The sequence below is a fragment of the Meriones unguiculatus genome, chromosome 7 (genome assembly GCF_030254825.1).
Source record: "Meriones unguiculatus strain TT.TT164.6M chromosome 7, Bangor_MerUng_6.1, whole genome shotgun sequence".
Taxonomy (NCBI): domain Eukaryota; kingdom Metazoa; phylum Chordata; class Mammalia; order Rodentia; family Muridae; genus Meriones; species Meriones unguiculatus.
This window is the reverse complement of record NC_083355.1, coordinates 20909101-20929307: the sequence shown is the minus strand read 5'-3', so window position 1 is coordinate 20929307 and position 20207 is coordinate 20909101. Positions and strand designations below refer to the sequence as shown.

General features: G+C 47.9%; 1 protein-coding gene across 5 annotated transcripts in view; it reads right to left on the bottom strand.

The window, feature by feature from the left end:
- Acly (ATP citrate lyase) overlaps positions 1-20207 on the bottom strand; it is a 43142-nt gene that overhangs the window by 10963 nt on the left and 11972 nt on the right. For 3 of the 5 annotated variants that reach the window (XM_060386713.1, XM_060386716.1, XM_060386714.1), the window contains exons 9-20: positions 19617-19753; positions 18851-18912; positions 17195-17312; positions 15360-15514; positions 14802-14892; positions 13710-13739; positions 9684-9825; positions 9257-9425; positions 7287-7391; positions 3401-3597; positions 2015-2096; positions 1141-1251 (exon numbers count right to left, since the gene is read on the bottom strand). In XM_060386713.1, the coding sequence (XP_060242696.1) occupies positions 1141-1251; positions 2015-2096; positions 3401-3597; positions 7287-7391; positions 9257-9425; positions 9684-9825; positions 13710-13739; positions 14802-14892; positions 15360-15514; positions 17195-17312; positions 18851-18912; positions 19617-19753 (1399 nt within the window). The remainder of the gene's footprint in view (positions 1-1140; positions 1252-2014; positions 2097-3400; positions 3598-7286; positions 7392-9256; positions 9426-9683; positions 9826-13709; positions 13740-14801; positions 14893-15359; positions 15515-17194; positions 17313-18850; positions 18913-19616; positions 19754-20207) is intronic. The other 2 variants (XM_060386715.1, XM_060386717.1) reach the window with 1 other exon arrangement.

Here is a 20207-nt window from a genome sequence, read left to right as displayed (position 1 = left end):
AGCCTGGTCTACAAAGCGAGTGCCTTCTCTATATACACAATATCAAGGAACCCACAGGCTGTTACACAGTGCTGTGATGAAAGAACTAGTTGATAAACAGTTTGTTTTGTTTCTTCGAAACAGAGTCTCACTGTGTAGCTCTGACTATGGAACTTACTATGTAGAACAGGCCGGCTTCAAACTCAAAGAAACCTGTCCAGGGGCTGGAAAGATGGCTCAGTGGTTAAGAGCACTGTCTGCTCTTCCAAAGGACCCAGGTTCAATTCCCAGCACCCACATGGCAGCTCACCACTGTCTGTAATGCCAATTCCAAGGGATCTGACATCTTCATACTAATGCACATAAAATAGAAATTAAATTATTAAAAAAAAAGAAAGAAACCCATCTGCCTCTGAATGCTGGGGCTGAAGGCATGCCTGACAAATAATTTCTAGCCTGCATTTTTTTATCATCTTCACAACAGAAGATCATCTTAAGAAGAGGATACCCGAACACTGAAGTCTGGTTCCGCAACTTAACAGGCATATCATCCCCCTGTTTCAGCCCTCTCACATGGTCATCATCATCATCCCCCTGTCTCAGCATGCTAAGAGCCAGATTTAAAAGTACACCATCATTCAACTGCACAACAAGTCATCTTTACTTTGAGGGCGGGCATACAAGTGCCACAGTGTGAATTTGGCGGTCAGAGAACAACTTGTTGGTTCTGTCCTTTCACCACATAGATTCTGGGGACTGTACTGAGGGGGTCAGGGCTGATGGCAGGCACCTTCACCCATTTAGTCGTCTCACGAGCCCAGGAGTCATCTTGGCATATCAAGAACAACTCCCTCTCCGCTATCTCCCTCAGGGTGTCCCTAATGTGACCTTCCAAGTTAAGCGCTAGCTGTATTCTCTTCCCCCTTATCCTCCCTTCTGTCAGAACTTGGTGCCTATCTCGGTCTTAAGCTGCTAATGAATGTGCAGAGTCCAGCTGAAACAGGTTACTCGTAGGCGGAACTTGGGCTCGGCTTTGCAGCCACGAAGCCAGCAGTACAGGCTTACTGAAGGAATCAGCGGCTTTGACGTGATGATGTATGGTTCACCTCAGATACCCTCTTCGGCAACCTCACTTCCTTTCAATGATGGTCCCATTCATACCTCAGAGGAGAACATGGTGGCACAGGTGCCAATGCACCAGCAGACTATTGGCTTGGTTAGGCGGCCCTCCTTGATGCCCCGACAGATCTTATATTCCTCTGTACCCCCTATCTGCAAAGAAATGGGGGATGAGAAAAAACCCCACAAGTTAGTGGAATCCACTCCAAGTCTTCCTAGGACCAGCCCTACAGTAGGAAAAACTGCCCGCGTGACACAGGCCAAAAACAAAAATCCCATGAAATAAAAGTTGGCTACAAAACCAGGGCACACAAACTTGGGCTATGTAACAGATAGTGAGTTTGGTTTCCACCTAAGACTCATTCTAGGTGCATAAACGTGTCTTCAGGATGTTCCTGAGTAGCTCCTCCTAACCCAGAGTATGAGACGATTCAGGATCAGACCCTCTCAGAAGAACAAGTAAGGAATGAGCACAGAGAACTCTCATGGAGTTTAAAAAATGCCCTTGCAGGGGCTGGAGAGAGATGGCTCAGCACTTCAGAGCACTTGCTGTTCATCCAGAGGACACGGGTTCAGTTCCTAGCACACAAGTGGTGACTCACATCGTAACTCCATTTCCAGGGGATCCAGCAGCCTTTCTGACTGCTCCAGCCATGAGGCACACACACGGTGTGTAGAGAGACACAAAAGGAAAATACTCAACACACACTAAGATTAAAAAATGGAAGATGCCCTCACTGCTCCAGCTATCCTCCCCAACAGGAAGAGACCACGCCAGTGGAACAGAGTTCCACCTTCATGGCGCTCACTGCCAACAGCGCTAAGCCCCAGAGTTCTCACAGGCTGTATCGTCAGGACTATCACCTTAAACTCTATAGTGCCACAGTGCTTGAATTCTTAAACAACAACAACTCACCTCCCCAAGAACTACAATCATCTTGACTCCTGGAGTGTCCTGGTAACGCAGCACATGATCCATGAACGTGGAGCCGGGGTACCTGTAGACAGCAGGGAGGATGGAGGATCAGGGCACAGCCTGGGGAGGGGCGGGCACATGCGAGAAACACCCCGCTACATACATGGAACACTGCATTGCTTGTGGGTTCAGATGTCCTGGGCAGATTCAGGAGCTCCAGGCTAATGAAGGTAGGTGGGAGGGGCCAGTAGCAAGTGGAGCAGATTGAGGGGGATGAAAGGTTAAACAGAGTTAAGTCCAGAGCGGTTTGTTTGGGGAGTGGATGTCCCAGAAAGTGCCTGTTTGGTAGTCTGTTATTTGTTTGTTTGTTTGTTTATGGTTTTTCAAGACAGGGTTTCTCTGTGTAGCCCTGGCTGTCTTAGAGCCTCATTTGAAAACAAGCCTCCATAAGATCCAGATGTGAGGCATTTTCTAAATTAGTGACCAATGTGGAAGGGTTCAGCTCATGGAAGATGGTGCCATCCCTGGGCTGGTGGTCTGGGGTTCTATAAGAAAGCAGGCTGGCTAGGTGCAGTGGCACATGACTGTAATCCCAGCACTTGGAAAGGCAGAGGCAGGTGGATCTCTGTGAGTTCGAGGCCAGCCTGGTCTACAAAGTGAGTCCAGGGTAGCCAAGGCTACACACAGAAACCCTGCCTCCAAAACCCAAAAGAATCAAAAAGAAAAAAGAAAAGAAAAGAAAAGAAAGCAGGCTGATCAAGCCGTGTGAAGCAGGCCAGTAAGCATGGCCCACCATGGCCTCTGCATCTCCTTCCAGGATCCAGCCCTGCTTGAGTTCCTGTCCTGACTTCCTCCAATGATGGACCATGATCTGGAAGTGTAAGGCCTTTCCTCCCCAACTTGCTCTTTGGTCACGGTGTTTCATTACAGCAACAGAGACTGTAAGACAGCTACTGAACACTCACTAAGTGCTAGGCCCTTTGTTAGCCACTTTATCAGGCCTTGCTTGGTCCTCCAACGACTTTTTGAGGCAGGACATTTGGTTCATGCATTTACTTTGCAATGGAGCTGTAGGTCAAAGGACTTGACCTGTCCATAAGGCCCCACTGGGAAACAGAGATTTGAACCTGTCAGCTACAGTTTCAGGGCTGGCTCTCTGAAGCCCTGTACTCTTGCCACTCCCTCCCTTCCCACTAGCAGACAGCATCCAAGCCCTGAAACAGTTCTCAGAACACGTATCTCTACAGTTTAATGTCTGTGCCTGAGATAAGAGGCGTCATTTAGCAGTTTTACATGACTTTACTCGGGCCCAGCGCTTGGACAGCAACCCACACAGCACGCATGTCCAGCCAGCCAACTCCTGTGTGGAAGGTTCCCAGCTATTACCTGTCCCCGCCGATGGCCACACCCTCGTAGACGCCATCTGTGGTCCTAGAGATGATATTGTTGAGTTCGTTGGACATGCCTCCAGAACGGGAGACGTAGGCCACGCTGCCTGGGCGGTAGAGCTTGGAGGCCAGGATGTTGTCCAGCATTCCACCAGTGTTCCCGATCTTAAAGCATCCAGGCTTGATGCCCCCGACCTGCAGAGGCAGAACCGGCAGTTACGAAGACAGCTCTTTTTTGTTTTGGTTTGGTTTTTGGTTTTGGTTTTTCGAGATAGGGTTTTGTTGGGGGTTGGTCTGATGCTTGCATTTTTGATGCTAATTACTGGCCCTCAAGATCTGGTTACTGCCTAGATCAACCTATCCTTGTTGTGTAAACCTGCCTAAGACATTATACCTGATTGGTTGATTAAAGGCCTAAAACCTTGGACAGAATGGGGTGGGCGTGGCTAAGTCCCAAGCTTTGGGTTCAGGACAATCATGGGAAACAGAGAGATGGGAAGAGAGGAGGCAGGAGGATGCCACGATGGGTTAGTGTGAAGAAGAAACCATGAGGGCCTGGAGGAAGGACTCCAAGTATGGTATGGATAGAAAAAAAAAAAAAAAAGCGATCCAAAGGTAGCAAGTATTCGTAAGATTATGGATAGAAGATAGCCCAGATAAGGATGGTTAAGGAGGATGACATTGGATGGGGTGTAGAAAATGGATGGAGAGGTTGTTGAGATAGCATATAGCATAGGTGAACTATCTGCCCAGCCCAAGGTAAATAAGGCAATTAAAAAATCTAACAGGTGTCTGCATCTTATTAATTATGATAGCAGATTAAATAATACTGCCATGATAATCATAGGGCAAATAATAAATAATATATAGCTTAACACTCAACTTTTAAGATTTATTTATTTATTTATATAGCATTCTGCCTGTGTGTGTGCCTGCTCACCAGAAGAGGGCACCAGATCTCACTGTAGATGGCTATGAGCCAACATGCGGTTGCTGGAAATTGAACTCAGTACCTTTGGAAGAACAGCCAGTGCTCTTAACCTCTGAGCCATCTCTCCAGCCCCCAACACTAACCTTTTAATTTACAACAACAGGGCTTCTCTGTGTAGCCTTGGCTGTCCTGGACTTACTTTGTAGACCAGGCTGGCCTCAAACTCACAGAGATCTGCCTGCCTCTGCCTCCCTGAGTGCTGGGGTTACAGGTGTGCACCCCTGTGCCTGGCTACGAAGAGAGTTCTTCATGACTCACAGGGTGCAGGAGGAACCACAAAGTCCCACTTTACTGGCCCTGTGCTTCTGGACGGAGTAGAGGGAAAAGAAATGGCTGAAAGAATTACACCTGTCCATGAAGAACTTCTTCACTCTTGCACGAGACACTGCAAGGTTCAGTTTTAGACCAGTCTCCTTAACATCAAGTTGTCTCCCTTAATTTGTGGGTTACAGCACCCAGCAAAGATGTACCACACAGCTGGGCTTCTTGGTGCAAAATAGCATCTTGCTTATAACACAAAACAATGCTTCACTTATTGCAAAACTACTAGTTTTAGGGATGGTGATTCAGCATCCTTACCAAGCATGCACGAGGGAGGCCTTTAGGGCATCTCTAGGGTATAAAAAAATCCTAGCTCCTACTTTTTTTTTTTTTTTTTAAAGACAGGATCACATTATGCAGCCCTGGTTAGCCTGAAACTCATGTAAATAAGGCTAGCCTTGAACTGATAGAGATCTGCCTACTTTTGGCTCCCAAGTACTGAGATTAAAAGTGTCACCACCACCATACTCCCGGCCTTAGCTTCAAATTCTTATTTGAATTTATTTTTATTTTACGTCTGCGGAGATTTTTGCTTGCTCTGTGTGCGTGCACTGCCTGCAGAATCAAGAAGATAGTGGCAGATCACCTCTGGGGTTACAGAGGTTGTGAGCTACCTGGGTGCTGGAAACAGAGCCTGCATCCTCTGAAACAGCAACAAATAAGTACTCTTAACCACCCAACCACCTCTCCAGGCCCAGCTTCAGTGTTTAAACAATTAAGTTAAAACAAACAGAGCAATTTCTTCTAATGTGAAGTTCTGAGCCACAAGTAGCCTCCAGGTAGCTTTTCTCCTTTGGCTTGTTGTTAAAGGAATAACCAAGCACTAGATTATGCTTGTATTTAAGGAAAAAAACATTAAAAACAACAAATATCTTCCCATTAACTCCTTCTAACTCTGACTATAATAAGACTGTGGTGAGGGCCCTTCAAAAACTGGGGTCTGAGGCTGGAGAGATGGCTCAGCGCTTAGGAGCAGTGCCGAAAGCAATAAAGAATGGAGTTTAGTGGTTTCATAAAAGCTGGGCATTATCCTCTGGTACTTTTAACCTCAGCACTGAAGGAGGCAGAGACAGCAAGATCACTGGGGATTTCTGTCTTCCGGTCTAGTCAATAAAACCTAAAAGTTCCAGGTTTAGGGAGAAATCCTGCCTTAAAGGAATAAAGTGGAGAGTAACAGAGAATCCCTGACATCAATTGTGGCTTCATATATACATACCATAAATCATTTCCACCACACACATGCACAAAACAAATAGGTAAATAAAATGAAAATTAACTGGGGTTGGCAGTGTGGCTCAGTAGTACTGTACTTGCCTAATATAAGTAATGACCTGGGTAAAAACAAAACAAAACAAAACAAAAACATCTACCTGGGACTGGTGTAACACAGTATTTCTGCAATCTTGAACCCAGAATAGCCAAAAAGCAAGCTTGGACTAATGAGACAGCTTAACACATAAAACTCCTTCAAAAGTTTGACAATCTAGTTTGATCCCCAGGAGCCATGGCGAAAGAACTGAGCCAAGAAGCTGTCCTCTGATCTCCACGCACACAGCAAGGCACATGTGTACCCTACCCCGCCAATATTCATAAAATAAATGCTTTAAAAAAAAATTAAATGGGAGGGTCAGCAACATGGTAACGGTGCTTACAGATCTGACGCCTGAGTTCATGCTCAGAACACACATGGTAAATGGACAGAGCCAGTTCCACAAAGTAGCCCTCGGACCTCCACACGTGTGCTGTGATTTGTGTGTGTGTGTGTGTGTGTGTGTGTGTATGCAGTTGTGCACACACATACACACAATAAATAAGTAAGTAGAATAAAAAGCCAGGGGAGCTTCCAGGATGAAGACAAACGAAACCCTTGTATGCCGTCACCACTGGGAATGTAAACTAGTCTAGCCACTATGGAAATCTGTGTAGTTTCCTCAAAAAAAAAAAAAAAAAAAAAAAAAAAGAACTGCCATATGAGCCAGTCATACTACTTGGGCATCTACTCTACAGCTTCTAAGTCAACACACCTCAAAGGGACTTGTGCATCGTGTTTACTGCAGCACTGTTCACAGTAGCTCACTTAGGGAACCAACCTGGGTGTCCATCAGCACAGGGACGGACAAGGAAAATGTGGTGTGTGCACATACTAGAAACTTTTTCAGCCATAAAGACTAGAATTCTGTCCCATGTAGCAGGATGAATACAATTGGAAATACCCATACTAAGTGAACGGGGTCAGAAAAACAAATAGTGCATGTTTTCTTTCTTTTGTGGGTCCTGAATCTCACACAAGTACAGGGAACCATACAACTGCGGATGACGTGTAAATCAAAATGATCAACAACAGGAGTAGGATTCCTGTCAGGCATAGCAGATTGTGCCTGTAATCCCATGTCTCAGGAAGAGGCTGAGGCAGGAAAATTACCGTAAATTCCAGACCAGTCTGAACCAATGTGAGAACCCTGTCTCAAAAAAAAAGAAAGAAAAACAAAACAAACTAACAAAAACAAAGAAACAAAATAAGCAAACAACAATGTATGCTTCCTCAGCCATAGGAAGACTGGGGTGAACTCACCGTGGCTGGCCCAATGATGGTCACTCCTTTCTGGTCAGCCCTCTTGATGAGCTTCCTTGTAAGGGCCTCAGGGATGCCTTCTGCTATGATGGCTATGGTCCGAATCTGGAAGATTAACAAGGTCTCCTCTGTGAACTTCACCTCTGACAGACAATGGAGGCCTAAGTCCAAGGGCCCCCCTCCTAAACACAGTGTTCCCATCCAGTTTTTAAGAACAAAGTAAGGTGAACAGAATGCATCTTCTCCTTCCCACAGGCCTCAGGTCCTGTCCTGAGCACTTCATACTTCCCAAGCTTGATGAGCTGAATTTGATAACAAGGACGAATGTGGTAGGACAGAACTGACTTCTGAAAGTTGTCCTCTGAGCTCTACATGCATTGTGCGCGTGCACACGCGCGCACACACACACAGTAACCATTAAAAATAAAAAAGGCACAGCAGTGGGCATTGTAAGAAACCTCCTTTGACAATGCCACAAAGATTCAGTGTGTGAGCAGAGACAAATGCTCCCTACTTGCTGCTAGTCCGCAGCTACATTCTCACACGTAAAGGCTCAGACTCAGCTGATCCCTACCTGCCTTTTGTCCTAAACCCCCGATGAATGAGTCTCAGTCCCTACAGGCTGTAGCCAGTGTACAACAGAAAAGTTGCTCCATACTTGCGCAGAGGAATTGAAGACCTAGGAATCATGTCTCTGGCTCTGGACCAGTCTATAAAGGGCCAAGATCGTAGTTTAGACTTTGTGAGTCTAAGTGGCAGGTTTCTAGTGTATAAGTATCCACGCACAATATATTAATGAAAGCACTGGCTGCATTTTACTAAAACTTTATTTGTGAAAACGGGTGGGAGCTACAATTTTGCCCTGGGTTATTTTGGCCAAAGTCTGCTGTAGCCTGAAAAAAACAGTTCATCTAAACAGTGAACAATTTTATGTTCTCTACTCATAAACTAAAATAACTTGGACCAGACAATTAAAAAAATAAACAAAAAGCACTGGTCTATAAGGGGCTTTTACACATCACTAACAGAAGGCAAATACTGCAACAGAAAAAAGGGAAAGATGAAGAGATCCTAGGACACAAACAGCCAGTGTCGCTAAAAGTTACGTTTTAGTTAATAACCGAAGATAAGCAGATTAAATAGAATACTAATTGACTAAAAAATTGTTTGGTGTTGGCAAGTAGAAACTGAGGCTGGTAGCAGGCCTTTAATCCCAGTACTTGGAAAGCAGAGGCAGGTGCATCTCTGTGAGTTCCAGGCCAGACTGGGACAGATAGACTCTGTCTCAAAACATGGCAAAAAGAACTCCTACCATTGGGAGTTTAGACCCTGGAAGCTCTGGAAGCCGGGGTGTCTTAGAAGTTCCCAACTGGACATTCTGATATGGCAGTTCAGCTTCTAAAAATCTGTGTTAGGGTGATGCTTAGGAATACATGCAAGTGTTAACACACAAGTTAAGACACTGTGACAAACAAAAATGATGTTGCCAACCTATCTACTGGTACAGAAATAAGTGTTGAGACAGTATACAGAAGCCTGGCAACCATGTTTCTGAGAAAAGAGATATGGAAGTATACACTTGTTTTTTATTCATTTATATCTGTCCTTATAATACCCTATAAGAAAGTGCTTTTTGGGAATGGTGCTAGGGATAGAACCCAGGACTTCATAGTCCCTAGGCAAGTGCCTACCACTGAACTATTCTCAGCCCAAGAGAGTGCTTTTGAGCCTGCTGTTCAAGCCAGTCTGGGAGGAAAGTGGCTGGAAGCGATCCCTGGTAATACAGAAGAGCAGCCTGCTCGCCCTGCATTCAGGCCACTTCTGAGCAGTACAAGTCTCTAAGCACTTTCATCCAAACCCCAGGCTCTCCCAATTTCCAAGTCCCCCTTCCCCGGTGGCCAGACCATGAAATCCATTCAAAAGCTCCTTGATTCTCCAGCAAGACATTCTTGATCCACCTATGCACCTACCTGTGCATAGTTCATGGTCTCCATGGTGCTGTCATAGGCAGATCTCAGAGATGCAAAATTGATCAGCACATCTACTTCCGGATGCTTTTTCATGGCATCAGCCATGTTCTTGAAGACAGGGATCAGGATTTCCTTGTGTCCCCAGTAAAACTTCTGCTTGTGATCCCCACTGCAAGAAAGCAGAGGAAGGACACCCTCAATGCATCAGGTCTGGGGAAGGGAAACTGAGCGGAGGAACCTCCCCAAGAGAATCAAGGTTTGTGTTCTCAAAGAGTTCCCAGCTGAAGGAAAAGGGGCCCAGGAACATGAGTTGTCCTAGTCTCTAGGATGGGGTGACCCCTTCACTGCAAACATAGGAGCCCATGCTTCATCTAAAGGTGAGACTCCCACTTAGCCATTTCCAGGCACCCTGCATGGCGTGACTCACGTGAAGGGGTAGACCATGGCAGCCACAGAGGGCTCATCTCGGGAGCACACGTAGTCAAAGTCCAGCATGCCCTGCACAGCCCGAGTCTGCATGCCCCACACGATAGCCTTGGTATGGCGGCTGAAGAGGGTGGCACTCTTTCCTAGTGGGCAAAGACACAGCGAGTGCACCCAGAATACGCACCTTAGGAAGACCCACAGGGGCTACCTGCCCGAATCCCCATGCTGCAAGTCCAGTTCGGGAGCTCTTCAAAACAGCAAATGAATGTTAAAAATAATAAACGCTGAGAAATTTGCCTCAGTTTTTCTAGAAGGAAGCAGCAGAGACAGCGAGCGAAAAAAATATCTAGTGAGACCTGCCTGGCTAGAGGATAGCCCCAAGGTAAACAGAACAGGACTCCCCACACAGACAAAGGCCCCCAGAGCTGAAAATGCCCCAGAGTTCTTACATGCATGCTGAATGTCCTAGGTGAGCTACAGACTCAGACTATATACATGTGGTCTGCAACGTTTTTCATTTAATATTTTTCATTCTTTTGTGTTTTAAATTTTTCATTTATTTTATTTATATCTTACTGTAAAGGTGTTTTGTCTCTAGGTATATCTGTATGTCTAGTGCCCACTGAAGCCAGAGAGACTGATGAACCCCCTGAAAATGGAGTTCCAGCTAACTGTAAGCCACCATGTGGGCTCTGGGAATTACACCCAGGTCCTCTGGAAAAGCAGCTACTGCTCTTATGCTGAGCCATCTCTCCAGTCCAATTTGTCTTTTTGAGACAGAGCCTCGCTGTGTAGCTCTGTACACATCAGGCTGACTGCAAAGTCACAGATACCCGGCTGCCTCTGCCTCCCAGGTGCTGGAAATAAAGGCATATGTCCCCACAGTCAGCAATTTTTTGAAATTTATTTTTAATGTGTAGGGTGTTTTGACTACATGTAAGTGCACCATGTGTGCGATGCCTGTGGAGAAGAGCAAAGGGAATCAGGTCCTCTAGAATCAGTTACAAGCAAATGTGAGCCACCCTGTCAGTGCTGGGAATCAACCTGTGTCCTCTGCAAGACCTGCAAGTGCTGTTAACCTCTGAACTGTATCTCCAGCCCAAGTGCTGTTTTTTAAGCAGAATCTCACGTAACCCGAGCTGGCCTTGAATTTACTATGTAAATGAAGATGATCTTGGACTTGCCTCTACCTCCCAAGTTGGTGTTGTAGGTACACAGCATATCACCAGCTCTTCTTTCTTTCTTTCCTTTCAGTTTTTATATACCCCAGGTGTCCTGGAACTCACTATATAGCCTGGGGTCACCTTTCCCTCCCAAAGGTGTTAACCAGCCTAGAAATCTAGAGGGAAACCCACCAACAGTCAGTATTTGAATGTACATAAATTGCCAGGTCAGTGAGAGTCCTGTGCGGATTTGGGGCAGCCAGGGCTGAGACCAGGACAGCCTTATCTCTGACTGAGGTTACAGAAAGGGCTCTGACTCAAAGCAGGAGCAATGGTCAGCCAGGACAAGGCCACTTCCCCCAGCCCCTCTCTGCCATTCCCATCCTCATCTCCAAAGGGGCTCTTTGCTGCTCACAATTCTCTTGAGACAAGCTTTCTAACAGCAGGAGAGACTTTAAAGAAGCAGGTACCAGGCAAGGTGGCACACGCCTTTAAATAACAGCACTCAGGAGGCAGAGGATCTCTTTGAGTTCAAGGCTAGCCTGATCTACAAAGCAAGTCCAGAAGAGCCAGAGCTACACAGAAAAACTGTCTGGAAAAAAAAAAAAAAAGAAGAAGAAGCAAGCAGGCTGGGCATGGTGGTTCACATTTTTAATCCTAGCACCTGAGAGGCAGAGGTGGTCTGCAGAGTGAGACTCTGTCTCAAAATAGGGGAGAGAGATATGATGACACAATCATAGCTACAGAAATGCAGTCACTAGCCTTAAGGGAAAGGACCCTTGCTCCCTTGCTCTTTGACTCCCTGACTGTCCTGGCGGAGAAAAGCAGCCACTGGGAGATGTTCTGTGTTCCGACGCGGAAGCAATGCGTCACACCCAGAGGCTTCTGGTATTAACCTGCTGTACTACTGCAAGCTTGGCTAACCAAGATCAAGGTCTGATTAAATCCCCGTGCAGGCCAGAAGTAAGCCTCTCAGGTCAGAAGGATCTTGATTTGTGAATACCTGGATTTACTGTCAGCCCGAACCTAGGGATCCTATAAGACATGAAACCTTAGAGTGAGAACAGCCACATAATCCAGTCACGCACTTTCTAGCCTCAGGAAACTGAAGCAGATATCCACAAGGACGGTGGTCCTGGGAATCTAGGAGAGGCAGGATTACATGACTTGAGGAAAACTTGATGGTGTGGTAAAGAAGGCCATGAAGCAGTGAGGCTCTGCCATTCCCAGGGGAGCCCACATTGAGCCCCAGAGCTATGCCACACATAAGCCTGTCTTCAGAGACAAGGACAAAGCCCAAGTCCCCACATGGCCACCCATGCCTCCTGCTTTCAGGGTAGAGCGAGTGCTCACCTCCTTAAGCACAGGAAAACCAAATCATGGGGGCCATTGGCACCACTAGCAGGAAGCTCCCCCACTTCCCAACCTTGATGGCCCTATTAAGAGTGGAGAACACTCTCCATGACCTGGTCTCCTCCCTGACCCACTTTCCTGTCCTCCTACTTCTTCAGCTAAGTGGCCAAATAAAGGTGCCTTCCTACAGCCCACTTCCCCTCGAGAAGAGCTCCCTAGAGACTAAGTCTCTCCCTGCTCTAATGGTCCACTGGCCTTGCCTTCTAGGTTACAATGGATCTCACTGCAGGCAGCTAACGAAAGCAGTTCATTATCTGCTAAGCACTGGTAGAAGGCTGGAGAGATGGCTCACTAGTTAAGAGCCAGTTCTGCTCTTTCAGGGGACTCGACTTCAGTTCCCATCACCCGTGTTAGGTGACTTAGCCACAACTGCCTGCATCTTCAGCTCCAAGGGATCCAATACCCTCTTTTGGTCTCCAAAGGCACCTGCACTCACATCCCCACCGGCCCGGAACCGACCCCCCACAAGTACATGTAATTAAAATTAAAAGTTAAGTCTTTAAGAAAAAAAAAAATAAAAGCTGATAGGTAGAGGGCTATTGTCTTTGTTTAGATATCCCTACCTTCCCCGGGGCTCGGAGTCATCAGTGAATACTCTCTTGCCCTCACAGCTATGACTGTCAGTTACATGAGAGGCCCCACAGAACTCTGTGGTGTGGTGTTTGCTCAGCATGCAAGGAGGCTGAGTTTGATTCTAAGTATTGAAAAAAAAAGTCACAAGAAAGTCCTGATGCTGGTGACTAAGTAATCAACTTGGTCAATGGGCACATGTGTGCACATGAGTGGGTGTACCCACTGAAAATGTCACTGTCAACTGTGACCTCTGACACCAAAACCCAGATCCCTTCAGGTCCTTAAAACAACCTGTGTTAGAGACAAACACCACCTGACCGTCCTAGTTTCTCTCTTTCCATCTTTACTCTGCTCTTCTACCAAAACCTGGGAGAGATCTACACTGCTCTGAAATCAGGAGCTGTGGGGTGCAGCTGGCAGTACTGAGGTGGAGGCAGGATATCGAGGCAGATGAGAATCAGGGTTGAACTGTGGTTCCCTACAGCAGCCGGCAGTCAGAGGCATCAACTGCTCTCTGCTACTCCCATTTCAGCTGGATGTTGCCCTCTTTCCCAGGACCCTCCCTCCCGGCACCCCTGAGTCTCCAGAGCTGTGGCTGCCTCTGGCTCCCTGTCTCCACCTCCCTCCAAGGTCAGGAGCAAGAGACAACCACACAGTGGAGAGTGCTATGCTCGGGCAAGTAAGGACTAAGCAGGAGAGGGAAGGGACAAAGAGCAAGACTAGGACTGGGGGGGGGCGCAGGCCACACCAAGGTGGGGGACAGAAAATGTACTACACAACACTGCAACCCACCAGGCAGAGTAGAAACAAAGCACACAGAAACCGGAACCCACTAACAAAGCCACACGGAGAGTAGGGGGACGGTGGGGGCATCCTACCTTGCAGGGATCTTGGACTTGGGACTGAATCTGTTAAAGAAAACGACCAAGGCAACTGAGTGAACTGCTGGTGGGAAGCTTTGGTGGGAGAGGGGAGAAATGGGGCAGTTCCACAGACGAGCCTGCCAGTGCTATCACTGTCTGTGTCAGAGTGGACAGCAGGAAGAAAACCAAAGAATGAGGCCAAAGCACCAGTGGGCAGAACAGAAGCAGACAAGACAAAGAACGGGGGTGCAGGGACAGGGCAAGTAGAGGAACGCTAGGCAAGTGCACTGAGGCCTCCTCCAGGATCCCTGGGTGACGTACCTCCAACTGGGCCTATGGGCTGGCTAGGTCACATCCTCTTAATGCCAACCCCTCTGTCCCCGCGCAGCACAGTACAGAGGGCCGGACCCACTATTCTCCACTGTGGACAAAGCTGACACCATGGGGACTACTGGACAGTGACTTCTGATCTTGAGCCTCACAGCTAATGTCATTATTTCTAAGATGTAATTCAGCCTGACTACATGACAAAGAGGCCGCAAGGCTCCATCAGCCAGGGGAAGCCAGTGCCACTCATCCATCTACTGTAGTGAGTACTGGCAGGTCAATGCACTGGGATGGAGATGAACTAGGTGATGTGTGCAAGGGCTAGTAGATAAGGGCACACAGAGAGAAGTGTACTAAGATCCCCAGCTGGTGGGGGAAGACGGACAACTGTTTAGGAGCTAGCTTTGCTGTCTCCACTCCCAGCTCCTGTCTTTCATTTAGGAGCCTGGGCAAACATTCTTCCTCTTGGTTCTGCTGAAAACCTCCTGTCTCCTCCACAGCCACCCAGATCAGTTCACAGCCCCAGGATGAGGAGTAGAAGACAGAAGGGAGTGAGATGATCCAAGCGATGTGGATCGTCAGCTCCAGGAGAAGCCACAGGGAAGACTCAAGTCACTTCATCCTGAAGAGATCCACCCACTTCCACCTCATGCCGAGGCCCACTCCCACAGCCAAGCTCAAACTGCTTCCCCACTGCCTCCTCCAGGCAGGCTCCAAACAGAGAGGCAAGGAGGACACCACAGGCCTTCCCGTGCACTGTGCTCAACATCTGGCATTTACCTTGGGGCATGGCTGGTTTGGCTTTCTTGGCAGGTGCCACTTCATCAGCTCTGGACTCAGAAAAAGATGCTGTCCTGCTGGGTGCCGGAGTCTGAGTAATGTGAGGAGAGAACAGAGTTAAGAGTCACAGGTAGTGGCTGAGGGTAAGAGCCACTGATCCTGAAGGCCCCCAAGAAGTGACGTAACAAGTACAGTCTACTATGCAGAGCTCAGGCTAGCACAGGACCCACCGCAATCCTCCTGGCTCGGTACAGGTGTGCACACATCTGGATCAATGCCAACACAGGGATTTATTTTGTCCCTTGCTACAGTTGAACAAATGGGGGCTTTGAGTGGCTAAGGCACCTGTTAAAGTCCTATTCTCTGCAAGGACAGTAAGGATTTAACTCAGGTTTAATTTTGAAACCTTCAGTCTTTCCATTACTCTGCACTGACTGAGCATAACCATATACCAACTTCCCAATATTCTCTCCACTCCCTAAATGAAAGAAGAAGAACCCTGTGTCCTGGGTGGCAAGATGGCTCCTTTCTTTAAGGTGGGAGGAAGCTAGCACCTACCGATGTGCTCCCACTGGCATTTAGGAGGAAGTTGGCAGTGTGAGCTGCTGTGGGTGGCTGGTTGGGGATGGGTCGGTGGCCCAGGGCCATGCCCACAATGGCCGTCATGTGAGTTTCTGTGCCAAAGACATGGATGGGGATTCCAGTGGTCTTCCCTGTGAGAGAAGGAAAAGGCCCAAGATTCATGATCTGGAGTTAAGCACCCAGTCCACAGGGTACTGCAGAGGCCCCTTGACAGTCTTGCTCAATGCCTGGCATTGAGGGCAATGCTAATCATCCAAGACAGACCAGCTGCCAAAAGTTTCACCATCAAACAAGTCGTTCGGAAGGTCACCTGTTGACAAGGAGAGGAAGCAGCAGTGCCATTGGCAGCCAGGTGCCAGAAGCCTGTAAGCACCTTTCATTACCTGGAACTCAGCTTGCCACACTCCTCCACTGGAACCTGTGCCCAGCACCAGGCCTGGCCTCTCTGTTTCTAAATACCTTCAGGTGGCTCCCCTGAGGCACTGCTCTTCTCTTTCCACAGAGACCTGGCTACTCCCCATCCCTGAGCTCAACCTAAGTGCCACCTGCTAAGACACACCTTCCTTGGCCCACATAACCTTGCCTCCTGCATCTCCTTCACGGTTTTGTTTTTTGAGATAGAGTCTCACGATGTGGCTCTGTGGGACTGGAACTTGCTATGTAGACTAGACTATCCTTAACTGAGAGATCTGCCTGCCTCTGCCTCCCGAGTGCTGGGATTGAAGGCGTGAGCCACCACAGCTGGCATTTTCTTCAGTGTAGATGAACAGATGGAAACCAGCGCTTGGTACTATAGGTGACTGGTGGCGGTGGGGTTGTTTGCCATGGATACTGAATTTGGGAAAATGGGAGGATGGAAAGGTCTTGCCTTTTCGAATCAGACATCAAGCTCGTTGACAAAAATGTCTTCTCTTTGTCACTTTCTGGAACTCCGCAGGAAGAGAACTGCTTTTTAAAATGCCTTCATAATCTCCTAGATTGCCCGCTTCTACTCTGGCCGCCCTTCCTCCTTCTCTTTACGGAGGAGCCAATTACCTCTCACACCTAAGTGGAAGTGTGCTGCTCCTTTGCTTAAACACTGTACAGACTGCCAACTCAGGGTCACAGCCATGTCTGTCCAGGGCCTGGACACCCTCACCTCCTCCCCCTTGACCTCAGTCTACAGCCCTCCCTTCTGGTCTGAGACAGAGTCATAGTCCAACCAGACACAGGCCCACCGTAGAGCCCTGGAGTCTGCCCTCTCCTCTGAAGGTCATCCCTAAACTGCTCTTCTCTGCTCTAGGCCTTCTCTAGTCACCTGTCCATTTAATTACTTCATGGTGTTTAGCATGAGCTGACATTACAGTCAAGCTAAAACCCTGGTACCCAGCACACTACTAGGTGCAGAGCAGGCATTCTGTATTTGTTAAATGGAGAGCTCAGTCATTCTCGATTTAAAGACACTCCACCAGGGGGTGGTAGAGCATGGAAGAGTCCAAAGACCCTTTCCCAGGACTGTCAAAAAGACAAACCACCAAGGAGGCTCGCCACCCCTGCTGGACGCTGGAGAAGTGGCTCAGCATTAAGAGCACTTGTTCCTCCTGCAGAGGATCCAGGCTTAATTCTTAATACCCACACGGTGGCTCACAACCATCTTTAACACCAGTTCCAGAGGCTCCTTATGCCCTCCTTTGGTATCTGTGGGCAACAGGCACTGGTATTTAGTACACATATATACATGCAGGCAAAACACACATACACCTAAAATTAAATAATCTTACAAAAAAAAAAAAAAAGGGAAACAAAAGAAAGAAAAACATTCCCCATCTTACCAACTTCTCCCATCACTCGTAATCCCTCCTGATAGTTGGGGCCACCTCTTCGGACAAAGATCGTGACCTCATGCTCCTTCAGGGGACCCTGGTAATCTCGAATTGCTCTCACAATGCCCTAGAGAAAGCCAAAGGACAACAGAGACATGTGATTAAAGCAAGGCAGCCGCAAATCAAATTACAACCACAATAAACAAAAGTGCAGGTTTACTTGACAAGGGCGGCTTCTCACGCCGCACAGCAGACCCTGTGAGTGAATCTCACAATTTCAGGCCCAATGTGTGACCATGGAGTAGCCAAGAACCTCAAGACTCTGGTACACTGGTTGCCAACAGCGGTGCCTACAGGCCTCTCTTGCTCCGGCTGCAGTCACTCTCACCTCTTACTACAGTTGGGAGGTGTATGGAGGGCTTCATGCATGGGAGATGTCTAGGTTGGGGTCCTACACAAGGCTTCTCAGTTATGAAGATATGGTCTTCCTAATGTCAGAAGCCGCCTAAGTGATTTAGGGAACAGCTCTTATGATGATGTCCAACCAGTCTAGAAAATGAGAGGCTGCGCTTCTCCAAACTAAATGCTGACCATGGACTTAAGAGTCTAGTTTCTATCACCAGAAGCATGTCAAATTCCTGCTTGGTATCCCTCGGCAAGGATGCGATCCGTACTATAGAACACCCAAGTTAAAGCGACTGATGTACACCTCTTCAGCTAATCAGGCCCAATTAGGGAGACCCTGTTGCAGGCAGCCCTGATGAACCATGACCCTTCACTTCTTGAAAGCTCGGACTTTCAAGGTGGACGCTATTATTCTCAAGGCATAGATGGGATGTCACGTGTGGCATCTCTCTGAAAAGCCTCATTGAGCACGGCACGATGAATAATAAACATGATTAATAAACAGCCCCCTGAGAGGCTAGTCTGAAGAGGTAACATCTAGACATGTTAGCTCTGTCATCCTGTGGACTACAAGTCACAGTTTTGTTGTTGTTTTGTTTTGAAAGATTTATTTATTTTTATGTGCACTGACGTTTTGCCTACATGTATATCTGTGTGAGGGTGTCAGATCCTCTGGAACTGGAATTACAGACAGTTGTGAGCTGCGGTGTGGGTACTGGGAACTGAACCAGGGTCCTCTGGAAGAGTAGCCAGTGCTCTTAACCTCCAGCCTGTGTTTTTTTGTTTGTTTGTTTGTTTTTGTTTTAGTTTTAAAAAAGCATGTTCCCAAGGTCCTGCCTCATGGTCATTAATGGGGACACAGACTCAGAGGACTCTGGCTGGATGAGGTCACCAGAAGCTGTTCTCATCCCCATGTTTTGGAGCAGGGCCTGGTGACTGAGACGCACAGCTGCTGAGATGAGGTGAGAGAGCAAGCCTTCAACTTCTCCCTCTGCGGCAGAGGGGAGAGCTATGTTCTAGCCAGTGCTAACTGCAGAGACACACAGCTTCAGATCTAGATCTCCTGTCTTCTGCTTCCTTCACTAGGACCCTAGGACAGGGTTCAAGCTCCAACACCAAAAAAGAGAGACAGGCAGACCCTTATCAAAAGCCCTTACCCAGGCTAAGGCAATGCAAAGGACTTGGCCTGGGCTCAAATTCTGCTATCCCCAAGCCCATTTCCCCCAGAAACTGCAGCTGCCACTGCTCACGGCTGGTTACCTTGAAGGTGGCAGCCACATTGGTGAAGTTGGCAATGCTGCCTCCAATGATGAGGATCTTGCCTGGATTGGGAATAAAAACAAAGTCAAAATCAGAGACATAAAAGACTTGAGCCTAAACCGGGCACAGTGGCCCACGCCTGTACTTCCAGCACTCTGGGAGGCAGAGGCTGGATCTCTGAGAGTTGGAAGCCATCCTGGTCTATAAAAAGAGTCCAGGACAGCCAAGGCTACACAGAGAAATCCTGTCTTGGAAAAAAATTAAAAAAAAAAAAAAAAAAAAAAGACTTGAGCCTGGCCCCAGAATCTAAACTGAGGGCATTCTGGCTCCTCTGAGCAAAGATGCTCCAACTGGAAGGAGCACACGGAGTGAGCGGGATGATTTCCACAAACACCCTCGATACCACTGGTGGTGCCCTCGCTTTTTCCCTCTCTCTCTCTCTCTCAAGAGGAACTAGGTATGAATAACCATCAACCCTGGGAGTCGCAAAGCCGGCGAGCTGTCACAGCAAAAGCATGCTGCAGCCTTCACTCCTTCTCCCGCTCCCTGTTCACACAGGTGAACTTCACGTGCTCTCCTTGCCTGACGTGAGCCTCTCTGACTGACGGCAGTGTCCAACAGCACTGCGAGAAACGAACTGTGAAATTAAATGCCTAGTCCCACGTTATAAAGGACCATGGCCTCAGTGATTTCTTGCACAAATCTGTTCCATACGCTGTGCCCGTCAGGTGTGCGGACACCCCACGCATTCTCGCCCGTGCCTCACCATCGGGGTGCTTCTCTCGAGTCATAAGTGAGAGGATGGTCTTGGCATAGTCATAGGTCTGTTGCTCGCTGGGGGCACCCGAGTACTCCCCGTAATTCGCCAGTTCATTGACACCGCCGAGGTCACAGATCGTATCACTGCCAGAGAGACACAGAACTCAGTGCTTGCTCGGGGCAGAAGAGTCAATGCTGTACAGTTTCCCGTCATTCCCACACTCACGGAAGTAGGCTTGAAGAACTGGCCTTGCAGACCTATAACCTTCAACCCCCACACAAACCTCACTTGAAGGTCAATGCCATGAGACTCTCCCAGGCAGAGCACTCTGCCAGCCTCAAGGCACCAAGGTCCTGGGCAGACAGCGTGGGTAAAATGGACAATGAGCAGCTGCCTGACCCGGCCCAAAGATACAAGAATGAGTATGTTGCAAGAGTCCCCAGGGAGCAAACTGCGATAGCCACGGGAGTAGGAGGGCTGTGCCAGATCACACATCTCTCATAGTTTCAGAGAAAAGAACTGCTAGTTGTTCGAACGGGCATAAAACATTGTCCCAGTATTTCTAGAAACTGAAAAAGTGCAAATGTTTATCTAGGC